We start from the raw sequence: 20,204 nt of genomic DNA, 5'->3' as shown, positions 1-20,204 counted from the left end.
ACCGAGAGGGCCCAGAGATACCTCTCCGACAATCGGAGTGACAAATCCTAATCTCGAAATACGCCAACCCAACATCTACCTTTGGAGACACCTGTAGAGCACCTTTATAATCACCCATTTACGTTGTGACGTTTGGTAGCACACAAAGTGTTCCTCCGGCAAACGGGAGTTGCATAATCTCATAGTCATAGGAACATGTATAAGTCATGAAGAAAGCAATAGCAACATACTAAACGATCAGGTGCTAAGCTAATGGAATGGGTCATGTCAATCAGATCATTCACCTAATGATGTGATCCCGTTAATCAAATAACAACTCTTTGTCCATGGTTAGGAAACATAACCATCTTTGATTAACGAGCTAGTCAAGTAGAGGCATACTAGTGACACTCTGTTTGTCTATGTATTCACACATGTATTATGTTTCCGGTTAATACAATTCTAGCATGAATAATAAACATTTATCATGAAATAAGGAAATAAATAATAACTTTATTATTGCCTCTAGGGCATATTTCCTTCACATAGATATATCATTTGGATTATCAGGTGGTTCAGCAATAGGTTCACTAGAAGTTTGCAAAGTCCTATCATTTTTATTTTTATTCCTTTTAGAAGAACTAGGTGCATCAATATTATTTCTCTGAGAATCTTGCTCAATTCCCTTGGGTGGCCTTCAGGATACAAAGGTTCCTGAGTCATTCTACCAGTTCTAGTAGCCACTCTAACAGCATAATCATTTTTCTTACTATTCATTTCATCGAGCAATTCCTTTTGAGCTTTAAGTACTTGTTCTACTTGAGTGGTAACCATAGAAGCATGTTTGCTAACAAGTTTAAGTTCACCTCTAATATTAGCCATATAATCACCCAAGTGCTTAATCATATAAGTATTCTATTTTAATTGTCTACCAAAATAAGCATTAAAATCTTCTTACTTAAACATAAAGTTATCAAACTCATCCAAGCACTGACTAGCCATTTTAGTAGGAGGGACTTCAGCTTTATCATATCTATAGAGAGATTTTACCTTTACTACCTATGTCGGGTTATCGAGATCAGGAGGTTCTTCAATAGGTAATGGATCAAGACCATATGTTTCTTCAACAGGCGGTAAATTAAGACCATGTATTTCTTCAATAGGATATAAATTCTTAACATCTTCAGCTTTAATACCTTTTTCTTTCATAGATTTCTTTGCCTCTTGCATATCCTCGGGACTGAGAAATAGAACACCTCTCTTCTTCGGAGTTGGTTTAGAAATAGGATCATTAATTGGAGCAGGAGCTGGCTCAGGAGGTACCCAATTATTTTTATTTGTCAACATATTATTCAATAGAATTTCAGCTTCATCGGGTGTTCTTTCCCTGAAAAGAGAACCAGCACAACTATCAAGGTAATCTCTGGAAGTATCAATTAGTCCATTATAAAAGATATCAAGTATTTCATTTTTCTTAAGAGGATGATCAGGCAAAGCATTAAGTAACTTGAGAAGCTTCCCCCAAGCTTGTGGGAGACTCTCTTCTTCAATTGGCACAAAGTTGTATATTTCCTTTAAAGCAGCTTGTCTCTTATGAGCAGGGAAATATTTAGCAGAGAAGTAATAAATCATATCCTAGGGACTACGCACACAACCAGGATCAAGAGAATTAAACCATATCTTAGCATCACCCTTTAATGAGAACAGAAATATTTTAAGGATATAAAAGTAGCGAGATCTCTCATCATTAGTGAACAGGGTGGCTATATCATTTAATTTAGTAAGATGTGCCACAACAGTTTCAGATTCGTAGCCATGGACAGGATCAGATTCAACCAAGGTAATTATATCAGGATCAACAGAGAATTCATAATCCTTATCGGGAACACAAATAGGCGAAGTAGCAAAAGCAGGGTCAGGTTTCATTTTATCTTTAAGAGATTCTTTGTTCCATTTAACTGATAGCCTTTTAAGCTCGTTTCTATCTCTGCAGGCTAAAATAGCTGCAGAAGCTTCCATATCAAAAACATAACCCTCAGGAATAATAGGCCTATCTTCATCATCACTTTCATCAATATAACCAGATTCAATAATTTCTTTCTCTCTAGCCCTAGCAATTTGTTCATCAAGAAATTCACTAAGGGGCACAGTAGTATCAGGCATAGAAGTAGTTTCATCATAAGTATCATGCATAGCAGAAGTGGCATCATCAATAACATGCGACATATCAGAACGAATAGCAGAAACAGGTTTAGGTGTCGCAAGCTTACTCATAACAGAAGGTGAATCAAGTGCAGAGCTAGATGGCAGTTCCTTACCTCTCCTCGTAGTTGAGGGATAAATTGTTGTCTTAGCGTCTTTCAAGTTCTTCATAGTGTCCAGCAGATATAAATCCCAAGTGAATCAAAGAATAGAGGTATGATCCCCGGCAACGGCGCCAGAAATTAGTTTTGATAACCCACAAGTATAGGGGATCGCAATAGCTTTCGAGGGTAGAGTATTCAACCAAATTTATTGATTCGACACAAGGGGAGCCAAAGAATATTCTCAAGTATTAGCAGCTGAGTTGTCAATTCAACCACACCTGGAAACTTAGTACCTGCAACAAAGTGTTTAGTAGCAAAGTAATGAAAGCAAAGTAATATTTTTGGTATTTTGTAGTGATTGTAACAGTGGCAACGAAAAAGTAAATAAGCGTAAACCAGTAGATGGAAAGCTCGTAGGCATTGGACCAGTGATGGATAATTATGCCGGATGCGGTTCATCATGTAACAGTCATAACATAGGGTGACACAGAACTAGCTCCAATTCATCAATGTAATGTAGGCATGTATTCTGAATATAGTCATATGTGCTTATGGAAAAGAACTTGCATGACATCTTTTGTCCTACCCTCCCGTGGCAGCGGGATCCTAATGGAAACTAAGGGATATTAAGACCTCCTTTTAATAGAGAACTGGAACAAAGCATTAGCACATAGTGAATACATGAACTCCTCAAACTATGGTCATCACCGGGAGTGGTCCCGATTATTGTCACTTCGGGGTTGCCGGATCATAACACATAGTAGGTGACTATAGACTTGCAAGATAGGATCAAGAACAACATATATTCATGAAAACATAATATGTTCAGATCTGAAATCATGGCACTCGGGCCCTAGTGACAAGCATTAAGCATAGCAAAGTCATAGCAACATCAATCTTAGAACATAGTGGATACTAGGGATCAAACCCTAACAATACTAACTCGATTACATGATAGATCTCATCCAACCCATCACCGTCCAGCAAGCCTATGATGGAATTACTCACGCACGGCGGTGAGCATCATAAAATTGGTGATGGAGGATGGTTGATGATGACGACGGCGGCGAATCCCCCTCTCCGGAGCCCTGAACGGACTCCGGATCAGCTCTCCCGAGAGGTTTTAGGGCTTGGCGGCGGCTCTGTATCGTAAAACGCGATGATTTCTTCTCTTTTATTTTTTTCTCCCCGAAAGCAAATATATAGAGTTGGAGTTGGCGTCGGAAGGTCTCCAGGGGGCCCACGAGGTAGGGGGGCGCGCCCTAGGGGGGCGCCCCCCACCCTCGTGGACAGGGTGTGGGCCCCCTGATCTTCATCTTTGGCGAGGATTTTCTATTACTAGGAAAATTACCCGTGCGTTGCAACGGGGAATGCACTGTATACATGTTATCATGGTATTGAAACACTCAGGCGCATTGCATTCGACTCAAGAAAAAGTATGTGATTAGCTTCTCCACCCCGCATCATGCAATGACTAACCACACATCATGCGAAATTAATATGTCTTGAGAATGTAGGATGCGGATGCAAATTGTTTTCAGAAACATACATTCCAAAAAACATTTTGCATAAGGTGATCACAAAATGTATATATGAATATGAACACCAAATTATTAATGATAGTGAATCACTGATATTTCACATTCGTCAACAACAACATTCCTGCGTTGGTAGAACCAACTTGCCGCCGACTATGTCTGATATTTCTTTGCTTCCACTTAGCTTCGCCTCAAGCCATGCTATGATCAAGGAATGAAGAGGGTCCCCACATAAAAAGAAGGAATTAAGAGGTACCTTCCACGTAGTAATAAGGGCACTCATAAACCTGGTAGTCAATGGATCAGTCTTACATTTTTTCTCACTTCTCATGAGTTTCAACTCCCTTACAACAACTATTATTATGCATTGTCATGTCTAGAGACATAAACGCTCTTATATTTCTTTACAGAGGGAGTAACAATTAGCTAAACACATAATAAAAATCTAGATTTCTCGCCTTAATCTGTAAGGTAATTTACTCAAGTGTGATGAATCATTATCAGATCTAGATATAACCGAACTACACGTGCAAAAAAAAAGTACGTGATGTATGCATCTCTTTCTAGCAGATTTGAAAGCGTTATGGAAGAATAATCAAGGAAAATAAATGCAATGTCCAACTTAAATTGTATGAACAAACAATCAGGCCTTTCTAACAGATTTAAAAGCTTCATGGAAGAATAATCGAGAAAGATAAATGAATGTCAAATAGGGGTAAACAATCTATGTTGGACTGGATTATAAGTGTTTCGGTTGCACCAAACTCGGGAACTATCTAGCTGTCAAATATTTGTGATGTGAGCAAAACCATGGACAGATATAAAGTGAACACCAATGCAGTTTATTTTATACAAGTACGCTTTGAAAAAAAATGCCCACGCAAAGAGAGTCCAAACCTGTTGACGATAGGCAAACCAGGCTCCCATATTTGAAGTATTGTCATGGAAGCAACCTGCATTGGAAGGGTGTGCCATGGTCCATTAAGTATGACCCTTACAAAAATTGGTAACTGAACAATGCAAGGAATCTATGAACACTGCATATAGAACCCTGATGAAAATTGGTAATATCTAAGTGAGATCCTTGTAGGCCAGAACAAACACAATGATAATAATAACTAAAAGGTACAAATTCCTAATGTGCTTTTTTCATGGCATCTACCCTTTGCTTATGTAGTACATGCAAATCCAACAACGATAATAATGCACTGGAGCTTCTGGTAGGAGATCAAATGGCAAAGCTTGAGCCTCAAATCAGTTGCAAGTCAGAGACACACAGGGTCTTTCATTCACATGAGATTGCAAAAATTAAATGTCACAAACCTGAAACCTGACTAAATCTGAATGTACTTCTACCATTCATCTGCTGGATAACAAACTTTGTTCTCTCGAGAACTCATATATAATTCAGTACTACTGTCCTGTAGGATGCATAAATGACAAACTGAACACCAAAATTTGTGGTCAGTATATTAGTAACAAATCACAATAATACATTTTATTTTTCGTTAATTTCGTGGCAGCTCACAAATAAGGTGCAGACGTCATATCCACAAATCAAACAAATCAGGCCTATTTAGTACAAAATTCTCTACTTGTAACTTTTTCCTAGGTCAGTGTTGCTAACATGATAAATTCCATAGATTTACTCGAGCACTCTAGACAGTACCAATTATTACCATATCCTGTGTTTTGTCCTCATTGCAACGGTAGCCTAAATTACAGCTTGTGTGCCAACCTAAGAAGGGGACACAAGAAGCCTCAGACAGTAGCCTAAGTTACGACCACATTAGTAATAGAACAGTGATGATGCTTTTGCACCAACCTAAAAAAGGGGCATAAGATATAAATTTTCTCAGAGATCCAGATGCAACAAAATACAACGATGATAAAGAAATTCAAAGAGAGCAGTGGATTGAGTTAAAATAGACAACATGTCCTGCTCCAATCAATTCATTATATGCCAAACTGGAAAATAGCTCCCAGCTTGGGTATCAGTTTGGTTTCTACTCTGCATCTATGATAATTTGCATTCTAATTCACGCATTAGCTTGGGCAAAGATTCTGCACGAATCAATCTTTTAAACACAATTACAATTGGCACATGTTTTGTAGTAGAAGTCAGAAAACTGAGAAATTATAGGACGATAAAAAAAGTAACTAAACAACAACGTAAACAGAAATAGTACAGAAACATCGATTCATTTGGGTCGAACTGTAGACCAGAATCTGTCTGAACATCCAATTTATGTATTTGATTGATGAGAAATGCTAATAGAAAGGGAGAACAATAGCATACCAGTGCATGGAGATGACACACCCACCACGCAGATCACCAAGCCGATCTCCTAAATCCTGATTGCCATAGTTGAGACCACTGTTGGCCGCTTTCTTTGCCGCGGGTGCACGCTGGTGACCCGGTATCAATTCACGTGTCACAGCCCGTCGTCTGCTCCACAACCCCGTCGCCGGTACCCTAAGGGACCACTCCAAATCGTCCTTGTACGCCATGAATGACATTGGTGATGGCTCCAAAACACCTGATTCAGAATTTTTTGCTTTTTTTGAAGGTCGGTTATCGAAATCCTCTGGAATGTTCATTTCAGAGGTGTCATCTGTTTTCTGCAGTTACAACATAAATAAACTGCTTTAGAAAACCCACTTATGGTATATATAAAGGTAGATGCAGTTGTTTAGTGCTGAACTAAATTGACTTGCTCTATTTAACAACAACAAATGTTCACAGCAGCAACATATATCAAAATATGCAATTTGCATGGGGAAACTTACAATGTGCATGTTTCTATCATCAAGTGTTACTGGTGGCATGTCCGAGAGCCGAATCTCCTTGGCCTCCACCTGAGTTCTATCAGACGTCTTTGGGACCTACAAGTGCACACACAACAGAGACATCAAAACCAATTATCCTACATGCAGGGCTATAAAAGATGCATTATCGTTAGAATAAAGAGATAAGCCTGAATATCCAAAGAACTCGACATGACATCATGATAGCAGTTTCACATCAGTGCTTGCAAACAAACAAGAAACCTATTGATGTATCTTACTATGCCAGCAACAATCCCAGAGGCATTTGCCTGTTTAGCAAACTGATACTTAAAAGCAGGCTAATTATCAGTGACTCCTCAATCCTAACCGTCAACTCCCCAATTAATTAGCAAATGTTTTTTAATTAGGAATTACCCTGATGCATGCTAATTCAAATCTGAAAACTCTGAACTACTGTGGCAAAAGCAGCTCCCAATTAATACTGAACCTGAGAACACATTGATTTGATAGTAACCTCTGAATTAACTCATCTGGGTAATCAGAAAACATTGTAATTTGAAAGAAGTAACACCAGTCGCTGACGCCTCACAAGCACCATAAAACAACTACTGTCAGAAGGAACACAGGCACCACAAGTTTAGCAAATTTTCCAGCCTCGACATGATTTCTATTGTATTGTCTCAGCCCATGATCTCTAGTGTACACCACAAGTTCAGCAAATTTTCCAGCCTCAAGATGATTTCTATTGTTAGTTATAGTGTATTATATAGGATTTGTGGAATATTGACATGTATTATCTTCTGCATTAATGTGCGTGTATGTGTGTCACAGAAATAATAATCGGAGAGAATTAAAATAACAATTCGATAAGAAAAAGATTGGGAAAACTTGACAGCTGGGGTCCATGGTAGAATGAGAACCGTGTAACTAAGAAATCTGGCTCAGTTACTACTTTCAGATACCTGTATGGCCAATAGTTGTCAAATCTGACTACCTAATCTAACAATCAATAACATATACAATCTGGAAGTTAAATATATGGAAAAACATCTGTAATTTAAGCTATATGTAAACATCAAACAGAACTGTATGTATTTTGTGGTGTTGCTGGAGAGGATGTTGAGTGCCAGACCACCCCAATTACTGGTAGGCTTTCGGTCCCTACAGCACACAATCGAGTCAAGAGGAGTGCTCATGGATGCATGTCATGATTTTTATTCTTGAAAAAATGTCATGAAGCATGGACAATAAAGTAGGGAACGCGGCCGCCACCATGAGGATGCAGTTCCTTCAGTTGTCAGCCCCACCAACGCATAATCTGCTTCAATCTATTCTAAGCAATCAGTACACTTCGCCGAATCAACCATCGTCAGATTTATTCAGTAATTGGCCTAGAAGATATATGCTAGATTGCAACATAATCTCTAGTGTATTTGCCAACATCATGTCCAGCCACAGTGCATGCAAAAAATCAAACAATAGAGATAACAACCTACTGCTCAGTTACCATCTCTAAATAAATCTCTGAACACACAAAAGCTTGAGGGAAGGGGCAACAGCAGGGCTGTTTTTGAGGGAGGTCGAGGCATCACATACCTCTGTTGTAGCCACCGTTGGACTCACAGTGCTTCTCTGGATCAAGAATTCCGGCGAACACGGTGCCGGTTCCTCCGGCGTACTCAAAGGCGAACTCGGTGCCTGTTCCTCCGGCGTACTCAAAGGCGACATGATGCTGAGCATGGTGTTAGACTGGCAAATCATTATCAAGCAAAAAATCATCCAAAGCACAATCTAATTGTTGTCATAAAACAGTGCAGGATAGCAAGTTCACAAATGCATCAGCTCAGCCCCAAATAAGCGTCGCAGTTTTGCTCAAATTAGGGATCAGAGGTAGTAACACAGCAACACGAACCGACCAAATTATATATTACTACACTGTAACAGAGCGACAACCAAAAATCATCGTCAGGCATCAGCAAATAGCATACAATTTTCTCCAATAGTTCAACCAATGAAACCCCTAATAATCAGGCTAAGAAACTTGCTAAGACTTCTAGCAAGGGCACATAAAAACACACCAATATTCACAGCATGATCAAAAACAGATTAAGCAGCTATTAATACTCAATAACTCTTACATTAAGAATGATAACTACGACAATTGCAAGATCACATGGTAGCAGGTGAATTGCAACATTATACGGCAGGAAACAGGAGAAGCAAGGTAAGAAGATCTGTATCATACCCCAAGCGACGGTGCACTGCTCGCTGGTGGCGCTGGCCTGGTTCACGATTCCGGCCAAGAACAATTCAACTTATAGCAGCGAACTCCAATCCGGGTCGGGACGGTTTCTTTGTTTGAGAAGGACACGGGAGCAGGAGTTTGAGAAGGACACAGGAGCAGGATTTCCGTCAGAGATTCAAATCAACCACGGGAGCAAAAATCCGTCAGAGATTCAGAAGCATACAGCTCACAGCTTTGCCTGCTCGCGGCCACAGGTGCAGGCTCGCGCTCCATCCTCCCGCGCGAGGCACGGCGGTGGCCGTAGCCGGCGCATGACGGAATGGGCGAAGCCGCCGTCGTTGTCGCAGGAGAAATGGATAAGACGACGGGAGGACAGCGGGTAAAATTCAAATGAGTACGGGGGCTTATTTGCAAAATTGAAACGTTATATAGAGACCCACTAAAACAGGGACTGCGGGTTAATTTCTTATAAACCGAGGGACTTTTTTGCAAAATCGCTATGACGTAAAGATTTTTTATAAGATATTCCGTGGAGTTTCAGGTCATTCCGAGAACTTTTGTTTTCTGCACATAAAACAACATCATGGCAATTCTGCTGAAAACAGCGTCAGTCCGGGTTAGTTCCATTCAAATCATGTAAGTTAGAGTCCAAAATAAGGGAAAAAGTGTTTCGAAAAGTAGAGACGATGGAGACGTATCATATCTACTTTTCGAAACACTTTTTCCCTTGTTTTGGACTCTAACTTACATGATTTGAATGGAACTAACCCGGACTGACGCTGTTTTCAGCAGAATTGCCATGGTTTTATTTTTGTGCAGAAATAAAAGTTCTCGGAATGACTTGAAAATCAACGAAGATTATTTTTGGAATTAACAAAAAATACTGGCGAAAGAATCACGGCCAGGGGGCCACACCCTGTCCACGAGGGTGGGAGGCGCGCCTGCCCCCTGGGCGCGCCCCCTGCCTCGTGGGCCCTCTGGTGCTCCACCGATCTCAACTCCAACTCTATATATTCGTGTTCGGGGAGAAAAAAATCAGAGAGAAGGATTCATCGCGTTTTACGATACGGAGCCACCGCCAAGCCCTAATCTCTCTCGGGAGGACTGACCTGGAGTCCGTTCAGGCCTCCGGAGAGGGGAATCTATCGCCATCGTCATCATCAACCATTCTCCATCACCAATTTCATGATGCTCACCGCCGTGTGTGAGTAATTCCATCGTAGGCTTGCTGGACGGTGATGGGTTGGATGAGATTTATCATGTAATCGAGTTAGTTTTGTTAGGGTTTGATCCCTAGTATCCACTATGTTCTGAGATTGATGTTGCTATGACTTTGCTATGCTTAATGCTTGTCACTAGGGCCCGAGTGCCATGATTTCAGATCTGAACCTATTATGTTTTCATGAACATATGTGAGTTCTTGATCCTATCTTGCAAGTCTATAGTCACCTACTATGTGTTATGCTCCGGCAACCCCGAAGTGACAATAATCGGGACCACTCCCGGTGATGACCTTAGTTTGAGGAGTTCATGTATTCACTATGTGTTAATGCTTTGGTCCGGTATTCTATTAAAAGGAGGCCTTAATATCCCTTAGTTTCCAATAGGACCCCGCTGTCACGGGAGCGTAGGACAAAAGATGTCATGCAAATTCTTTTCCATAAGCACGTATGACTATATTCGGAATACATGCCTACATTACATTGATGAATTGGAGCTAGTTCCGTGTCACCCTATGTTATAACTGTTGCATGAATAATCGCATCCGGCATAATTCTCCATCACCGATCCAATGCCTACAAGCTTTTCACCTATTGTTCTTCGCTTTTTTTCTTTACCTTTGCCACTATTACAATCACTACCAAACTATCACTATTACTTTTGCTACCGTTACTGTCACTTCCATATTACTTTGCTACTAAATACTTTGCTGCAGATACAAGTTATCCAGGTGTGGTTGAATTGACAACTCAACTGCTAATACTTGAGAATATTCTTTGGCTCCCCTTGTGTCGAATCAATAAATTTGGGTTGAATACTCTACCCTCGAAAAATGTTGCGACCCCCTATACTTGTGGGTTATCAAGACTATTTTTTGGCGCCGTTGCCGGGGAGCATAGCTCTATTATTTGAGTCACTTGGGATTTATATCTTCTGGTTACTATGAGGAACTTGAAAGACGAGAAAACCAAAAAATTCCCTCAACTACGAGAGGAGGTAAGGAACTGCCATCTAGCTCTGCACTTGATTGACCTTCTGTTTTGAGTAAACTTGCGACACCTAAACCTGCTTCTGTTATTAATTCTGATATGTTGCATGTTATTGATGATGCCACTTCCACTATGCATGATACTTATGATGAAACTACTTCTATGCTTGATACTACTGTGCCACTTGGTGAATTTCTTGATGAACAACTTGCTAGGGCTAGAGAGAATGAAATTATTGAAACTGGTAATATTGATGAAAGTGATGATGAAGATTCTCCCCCTAGATATGAATTGCCTGTTGTTCCTGAGGGTTATGTTATGGATGAAGAAACTGCTAGAGACTTTCTTGCTTGCAATGATAGAAGTGATCTTAAGAAATTATTAGCTAAGCTTAAAGAAAAAACTCTGAATGCTAGAATGAAATATGATCCTGCTTATGCTACTTCACCTATCTTTGTTACTGATAAGGATTATGAATTCTCTATTGATCCTGAGGTAATTACTTTGGTTGAATTTGATCCTTTTTATGGCTATGAATCTGAAACTGTTGTGGCACATCTTACTAAATTAAATGATATAGCCACCCTGTTCACTAATGATGAGAAAACTCGCTACTATTATATCCTTAAATTATTTTTGTTCTCATTAAAGGGTGATGCTAAGATATGGTTTAATTCTCTTGATCCTGGTTGTGTGTGTAGTCCCCAGGATATGATTTATTAATTCTCTGCTAAATATTTCCCCGCTCATAAGAAAAAAGCTGCTTTAAGGGAAATATATAATTTTGTGCAAATTGAAGAAGAGAGTATCCCACAAGCTTGGGGGAGGCTTCTCCAATTACTTAATGCTTTGCCTGATCATCTGATAACCCACAAGTATAGGGGATCGCAACAGTTTTCGATAAGTAAGAGTGTTGAACCCAACGAGGAGCTAAAGGTAGAACAAATATTCCCTAAAGTTCTATCGACCACCGATACAACTCTACGCACGCTTGACGTTCACTTTACCTAGAACAAGTATGAACCTAGAAGTACTTTGTAGGTGTTTTCAGATAGGTTTGCAAGAATATAAAGAGCTCAAAAATAAAAGCTAGGGGCTGTTAAGGTAAAGAAGCAACAAAGTTAATATAGCGAGTGTGGAAAAGTGGTGGTAGGAGTTGCGAAATTGTCCCTTAAGCAATTGACTACTTTACTAGACCGATAGCAAGTTTATGTGGGAGAGGCCACTGCTAGCATCTCATCCCTGACTTGGAATTCTATGCACTTATGATTGGAACTATTAGCAAGCATCCGCAACTACTAACATTCATTAAGGTAAAACCCAACCATAGCATTAAGATATATTGGTCCCCCTTCAATCCCGTATGCATCAATTTCTATGCTAGGCTGAAGCTTCTGTCACCCTTGCCCTCCAATACATAGTCCTATCAACATACAACTAACCCTATGGTGTGATCCACGCGCGCGCTCATATGATGGGCACCAAAGGACAGCAACATAACCACAAGCAAGTTAAATCAATCATAGCAATTCATCAACCACCGATAGGACAACGAAAATCTACTCAGACATCATAGGATGGCAACACATCATTGGATAATAATATGAAGCATAAAGCACCATGTTCAAGTAGAGGGTACAGCAGGTTGCGGGAGAGTGGACCGCTGTAGATAGAGGGGGGAAGGTGATGGAGATGTTGGTGAAGATGGCGGAGGTGTTGGTGAAGATCGCGGTGATGATGGTGGCCCCCGGTGGCACTCCGGCGCCACCAGAAGCGAGGGGGAGAGAGCCCCCTCCTTCTTCTTCTTCCTTGACCTTCTCCCTAGATGGGAGAAGGGTTTCCCCTCTGGTCCATGGTCTCCATGGCGTGGGAGGGGCGAGAGCAAAAAACGCAATGCTTATATGATTGAACACTTGAGTGATTATATGTCTAGAATTAAAGGTGAACTTAAACTCATTAGTAAACATGCTTCTATGGTTACCAATCAAGTAGAACAAGTACTTAAAGCTCAGAATGATTTGCTCAATGAATTGAATAGTAAAAATAATGACTTTGCTGTTAGAGTTGCAACTAGAGGGGGTAAAGTGATTCAAGAACCTTTGTATCCTGAAGGTCACCCTAAGAGAATTGAGCAGTATTCTAAGAGAACTAATGTAGATGCACCTAGTCCTTCTAAAAAGAAGAAAAGGAAAAATGATAGGACTTTGCATGCTTCTAGTGAACCTGTTGTTGACACACCTGAGAATCCCAATGATATTTCTTTTTCTGATGCTGAAACACAATCCAGTAATGAACATGAACCTAGTGATAATGTTAATGATGATGTTCATGTTGATGCTCAACCTAGCAATGATAATGATGTAGAAACTGAACCTGCTGTTGATCTTGATAACCCACAATCAAAGAATCAACGTTATGATAAGAGAGACTTTGTTGCTAGGAAGCACGGTAAAGAAAGAGAACCATGGGTTCAGAAACCCATGCCTTTTCCTCCCAAACCATCCAAGAAAAAGGATGATGAGGATTTCGAGTGCTTTGCTGAAATGATTAGACCTATCTTCTTGCGTATGCATCTTACTGATATGCTCAAAATGAATCCTTATGCTAAGTATATGAAGGATATTGTTACAAATAAGAGAAAGATACCGGAAGCTGGAATTTCCACCATGCTTGCTAATTATACTTTTAAGGATGGAATACCAAAGAAACTTGGAGATCCAGGAGTACCAACTATACCATGCTCCATTAAAAGAAACTATGTTAGAACTGCTTTATGTGATCTTGGAGCCGGTGTTAGTGTTATGCCTCTCTCTTTATATCGTAGACTTGATTTGAATAAGTTGACACCTACTGAAATATCTTTGCAAAGGGCTGATAAATCAACTACTATACCTGTCGGTATTTGTGAGGATGTGCCTGTTGTGGTTGCAAATGTTACTATTTTAACGGACTTTGTTATTCTTGGTATTCCTGACGACGATAGTATGCCTATTATTCTTGGAAGACCCTTTTTGAATACTGCAGGGGCTGTTATTGATTCCAATAAAGGCAATGTCACTTTTCATGTTAATGGTAATGAGCATACAGTACACTTTCCGAGGAAACAACCTCAAGTCCACAGTATCAATTCTATTAGAAAAATTCCATCAATTATTATTGGAGGTTTTGAATTTCCTCTACCTACTGTCAAAAAGAGATATGATATTCTTATTGTTGGGGATGTGCATATCCCCGTTGAGGTAACATAGTGTTATTCGATGTTTCTCTGGTTCCATGTTATTCGGAATGAGTTTGATGAGCATGAGATGGATGAAGTTAGAAAGCACAACCTTCTGTACCCTCCTTTTACTTTCTGTTATTTAGTTGAAATAAAGTAAAAATAGTATTTTCTGTCTGTTTTCTGAATTATCCGTGCAATAAAAAGTACCCCGAAAATAAAAGTTCTCCAAATGCCCCGAAAATGAAATATGATTTTTTTAGAATATTTGAGAATATCTGGCACTAAGAACACAGCAGGGGGAGCAAGCACCTGGCCACAAGGGTCTAGGGCGCGCCCACCCCCTGCCTCGTGGGCCCATGGTGGCTCCCCTCCACTTATTCCAGCCACCACGCACTCCTTCTTCCTCCCAAAAAAATCACCAACCAGCTCAAGCACGAGTTCTTCCTCATTTTGCTGCCATTTTCGATCTCCTTGCTCAAAGCACCTCTCACAAAACTGCTTTGGGGATTGTTCCTTGGTATGTGACTCATCCAAAGGTCCAATTAGTTTTTGTTCTAGTGCTTTATTCATTGCAAATTTTTGATGCTGGGGTGACCTTGTTCCTGAGCTTGCATGTCAAATTTATATGGTCCCAAGTAGTTCTAATGCATGATATAGTCTCTAGGCACTCGTGGGAGTAGTTGCTATCAATTTTATTGAGTTTGGTTCACTTTTATTTGAAGTTACTATAAATTTCAGAAATTTTCAAAAAATGATGAAGAGATTTTTGAGGGGCTATTCGAGATGAAGCCCGAAGGATAAGCAAAGTGGAGAAGAGAGGCCCAAATATAATCTCCCTTGCACCGCGGAGGTTCGGCCGTGTGAATGGCCTTGTGATGATTTCTTGAGAGCAGCCGGGATTTATGACAATTTTTATGAGTTGGATGAGAATGCAGGCCTCACCGACTTCCTCCGCGACCAACGCGAACAGTATCTCTTACTCACTAATATCCTTGTGAAAAATTTTCATTTCCATGCTAGGAGGTCACCACCTTCAGTGGATTTTTATTTATATGATGAGTATAAGGATATGCCCCTCTCTGAATTCTGTGAGGTTTGCAAATTGCCCTCCTTGGGTAGCGTAGAGGAACCACATTGAGACGATGTGGAGGGGTTTATAGATACAATTGCTATAGGGGAAACTTGGAAAGTTTCCGATGCATAAATTACTAGCATACATTTTCCTGTTTTACGTTACTTTGCAATATTTGCTAGTAGATGCTTAATTGGTCGCGGAAACTGTGGCAACCTCAGTGCCCCTGATATTGTTCTTTTGTGCCATGCCCTGTTTCGTGATGACACATTTAGTATGGGCGCTATTGTTGCAAAGCAGTTAAATCTTAACCATACTAAGGGCCCCATCTTGGGAGGCATCTTCGCCTCACGCCTCGCTGCGTACTTTAACATACCTATTAGGCATTATGAGAAAGAAGAAAAGTTGTTGCCTACTGTATTTCTAGACTACAAGAGTATGGTTGCACATTATTTCATTGTTAAGAACAAGAAAAAGGAGCTTAACTATAGACTGTTATTTGATAAAAATCACCCTGAGACTATTACTTTGCCTGCTCCTTCCTTGTTTGACTTATCTGCAGGCAAGTACCTTTTTCCGCTGGAGGCCATTCACTCCTACCGGAACCCTACCTCAGCTATAGAGCCGGATCCGGAACCACAATTTGTTCCTTCACGCCAGTCTGTTTACCAGTGGGATCCGGAGGAGATGGCCAGCCAGTGGCAACCTGAGGCTTCATCTCAGTACGACCCCAACTACAACTTTGGATATCCGCCAGGCCAGCCGTGGCAGTAGACCAACTTAGGCCAAAAGCCTAAGCTTGGGGGAGTACGTATTTCTCACCGACATTACATTCATGTTTACACACTCATGCTAGTTGTCGGTGCTCACACTTTTTCATTGTAATATCCATGTTAGTTTATTTCCTTTTTTATGCTTTCTTCTTGTGTGTTTAATATACCTTAAGAAAAAACCAAAAAAAATTAGTTGTAGCTTTTAGTTAGTTTACTTTCCATGCATGTAGTCACTACTAGGGAAAAGCCTAGCAGTAACGCGGGTTTTAGGTATAATTATTTTAACCCTCAGAAGTTTAGCTTGAGCATGAAGTCACACATTTCACTGTTTGAGTTTAAAACTATTGTTCTTAAAAACAATAATTATTTAGTAACACTAATATTTCTTGAATAAGTAGTTTGACAACATTTTGACCACAGGTTGACCACAGTTGGACCAGATTTGACCAAAATTCCAAAAAACTGAAATAATTATTTAGTAACACTAATATTCTTGAATAATTATTTAGTAACACTAATATTCTTGAATAATTATTTAGTAACACTAATACTTCTTGAATAAGTAGTTTGACCATAGTTTGACCAGATTTGACCAAAATTAAAAAAAACTGAAATTTGAGCATAACTTTTTTTCCTTTTAGAATTTGAGGATTCTAAAAATTTGCAAAAGGCCATAGGCCGTCAAAATCGGATGCGGATTTTCGTGCTGAACATTTTGATATATTATACGTTTTTTTCTGACATCGTATGCAAAAGTTATAGCTGTTTTACATTTTCCCTACACTTTTTTGCAAAACATGTCCAAATTTAAGTTTTTAAATTTTCCTAACTAGTAGATGTAGTAACATAACTACATCTCGAAGGATTTTAATTTTTGAAGTTTTATCATTTTATTTTGCTTTTTACAAAATTGAAAAGGCAATCCACGGGGGGGGGGGGGGGGAGTTTCAAAATGGGACCTTTAGTAGTAGCGAGGGTTTTGCCCCCTCGCTACTACTATGGCATGTCCCGGAGGGGCATGGTTGAGACCTCTTAGTAGTAGCGAGGGGTAAAAACTTAGTAGTAGCGCGGGTTTATAACCCTCGCTACTACTATGGCATGGCCCAGGGGCACGGTAGAGACCGCTTAGTAGTAGCGAGGGTTAAAAACCAGCGCTACTGCTATCAACTTAGTAGTAGCGAGGGTTAAAAACCTGCGCTACTACTATGGCATGTCCCGGGGGCACGGTAGAGACCGCTTAGTAGTAGCGTGGGTTAAAAACCAGCGCTACTGCTATCAACTTAGTAGTAGCGAGGGTTAAAAACCCGCGCTACTAGTAAGTAGCAGTAGCGAGGGGTATAAACCCGCGCTGCTAGTAAGCGTATGTGTATAAGCTTTTCCCTAGTAGTGAGTAGTAATAATTAAAAAGAAAACCCAAAAAGATTTCTCATTCTTCTTTTTGCTTGTTCGGAGCTTCCCGTGTAAATAGTTTTATTTCTTTTTTTTCTTTGGGGGTCGAGAGGAGAAGACCATAATGAAAATGTTAAAGTGGCTCTTATATGCATTATTGTTGATTTAACCAAGAGCCCATATTATCTAGTATTCTCCTATATGTCAGATGCTAGCATATTCCAGCTTAGTCCAATACACGTGCACTATTATTATTATTCACATCGTTCGGTTGTGCAAGTGAAAGGCAATTATGACGATATATGATGGACTGATTGAGATGAGAGAAGCTGGTATGAACTCGACCTCTCTTGTTTTTGTAAATATGATTAGTTCATCGTTCCTGATTCAGCCCATTATGAACAAACATGTTTGCAATGACAATTAGAGATTATAGTTTCTTATGCCATGCTTAATTAGCTAGGAGCTTATGATGGTTTACCTTGCGTGCCAACATGCTATTAAAATGGTTGTGATGTGGTATAATAGGGTGGTATCCTCCTTTGAATTATTTAAGTGACTTGACTTGGCACATGTTCACACATGTAGTTGAAATAAATCAACATAGCCTTCACAAAATTTATGTTCGTGGTGGATTATATCCTACTCAAGCTTTGTCGGTGTACAAAAGTAGGGGTGCCCTTTTTTACCCCTTTACTTGTGCACGGGCAGTCGGAGCCGTGCCCACGGCCACACTAAGCAGGGCATAGGAGGGGAGCCGGAGAGAAGCCAAAGGCACACGATGATCAGAGGCAACGCCAAGACCAGAAAACACAGAGAGCAAAGGGGTGAGGTGGACTCCCCTGGCAAGATCCTTGCCGGGGCGGCCTCCGCGGCCCCGGCAAGAGCCTTGCCGCGGCAACTTGCCCAACACCAACAGAGCAAGCCACCCTTGAGACCACGGGTTCCAACCCAACAAACTACGTTGGGACCAGGGCTCGGGAGGCACCTCCGTGGTGGCATGCAGATCTTTGTCAAGACCATAAACACACAAGATCAGATGAGGATTAGAAGACGATGACCCTCGGCGAGATACTCGCCAGGGAAATCCACAAGACCCTCGGCAAGAGTCTTGCCGGGGACGACTACGACACCACGACAAGACCCTTGCCGGGCTCCCGGCAAGGCCCTTGCCGAGGAAGCCAGCAGGGCCACTGCCAGGCCCGCACCAGCCAAGACTCCGCCGCTGTTCGTATGCAGCTACCAGCCCAACCAGCTGGGCAGGCACCTACGTGGCAACATGCGGCCTCCAGACCAACTCAGCACGCGCCTACGTGGTGGCATGCAGATCTTCGTGAAGGCCCTACCACCGCGCCACCTCAGCTGCTTGTCTGCATACATGGCACCACACGCATCGTTGGCCTGGGCGTGTGTCGAAGCGAGGCGGAGCGGCGACGGGCAGGACGGGCCTCCTTCCTGTCCCCAATAAAGCTAATGGACACCTAAGTAGTGCAGTTAATGCACTTTGTCCCATAATGCCGTGCGATAAGCACGCGCACTGTATGCCTTTCTACCTCCTGTGTGCCACTGTGGCAACCCCTTTTCCTTATAAAAGGAGGCCCGAGGCAACCAGGAGAGGGATTTGGCTTTTTGGAACTACGCAGCCACCATAGCTAGTTCGAAAGCTCAAGAACACTCAATACATCCACCAAAGCAGGACTAGGGTTTTACGCATCCTTGCGGCCCGAACCTGGGTAAACAATCTTTGTGCTAGCTTCTGGACCTGCTCTCCTCACCACCCCGCGCCCACCGACCGTAGAAGGGATTCCAGTGATCCCATAGGTGTCGTTCCCACCGACATCTTTGGCGCGCCAGGTAGGTTGCGCAGTTGTGAGAATCTGGTTTAGCAGCCGGCTTGGCAGTTCCTCATGGCCACGGCTTCTAGAGCAGAAGAAGGGCAAGAGAATGACGCCGCCTGCAAGCACGAAGGACGTCGGTGCGGCGACGAAGAAGCTAAGTCATGCGAAACTTTAAGCAATTTCCTTTTTATATATGAGGTTATTGTCCTTGAAGGTCCTGCCCTATGTATGAAAGCCTGCACGCAAAGGGGCAATTGGCAACGCCCTTGTTCTGTTTCGAGTCTGCTCAACAGCTCAAGCGGCCGCGTCGAGAGCGGCAGGGTAGCCTTCCTCAACTGGCAACCCTCTCGATTCTGACTCGAGTCAAGCTCGACAGTTCGAGCGGCCGAGTCGAGGGCGGTAAAGTGGCTCGCCTGGTAGCCAGCACACCCGGCAGGCCATTGGGGATCCGTCCTCAAAGCGCCGCCCTGGGTTACGCGCCGGCAAGCCTACCCGGTTAACGTAGGGTGAACATACAAAGGAAGATCGAACAGGGAAATAACACGCATTGTATCAAAAGTGATGCAGAGTTATATTACATCAATTGTTGCTGCGGTTCTAACTAAAGATAAAAAATTGTCTTGGTCATGAACCTGCAGCGACAGTGGGAGACGGGGTCCCTAATCTTGGCGCTAGCCCTCTATACTCTCGATTCCACCGATGCAGCTGATGATGGGCTTGATACGCTCCTTGAGCGCCGCGAGGTCCACACCCGCTGGCAAGCTGTCCAGCGCGGCGCCAAAGTCGAGGTTGGGGTTCTAGTACGCCATCTTGGTGAGAACCTTGGTCATGGCACCCTGGCAAA

General features: G+C 41.6%; 1 protein-coding gene across 10 annotated transcripts; it reads right to left on the bottom strand.

Annotated features, from left to right (window-relative positions):
* Positions 1-3,158: 3,158 nt before the first annotated feature.
* LOC125542337 (uncharacterized) lies at positions 3,159-9,240 on the bottom strand. 10 transcript variants are annotated; one of them, XR_015617936.1, is made up of 8 exons: positions 9,082-9,240; positions 8,859-8,965; positions 8,210-8,362; positions 6,614-6,709; positions 6,123-6,445; positions 5,147-5,267; positions 4,721-4,776; positions 3,159-4,110 (listed from the first exon to the last, which is right to left on the bottom strand). XR_015617936.1 is itself a non-coding variant. In XM_048705333.2 (7 exons), exons 3-6 carry the CDS (start codon positions 8,351-8,353, stop codon positions 4,764-4,766), a joined length of 576 nt encoding a protein of 191 aa, XP_048561290.1. In that variant the 5' UTR covers positions 8,354-8,362; positions 8,859-8,965; positions 9,082-9,240; the 3' UTR covers positions 3,161-4,110; positions 4,721-4,763. The 10 variants fall into 10 exon arrangements, 5 of the variants coding, with proteins under 5 accessions (XP_048561286.1, XP_048561290.1, XP_048561289.1 ...); XR_015617937.1 differs by having other exon boundaries at positions 3,159-4,024; XR_007297861.2 differs by having other exon boundaries at positions 4,721-5,267.
* Between the last annotated feature and the right edge of the window lie 10,964 nt (positions 9,241-20,204).

The sequence above is a fragment of the Triticum urartu genome, chromosome 3A (genome assembly GCF_056163025.1).
Source record: "Triticum urartu cultivar PI428250 chromosome 3A, HENAU_Tu73, whole genome shotgun sequence".
In the NCBI taxonomy this organism is placed as follows: Eukaryota; Viridiplantae; Streptophyta; class Magnoliopsida; order Poales; family Poaceae; genus Triticum; species Triticum urartu.
This window is presented reverse-complemented; position numbering and strand designations above follow the sequence as displayed.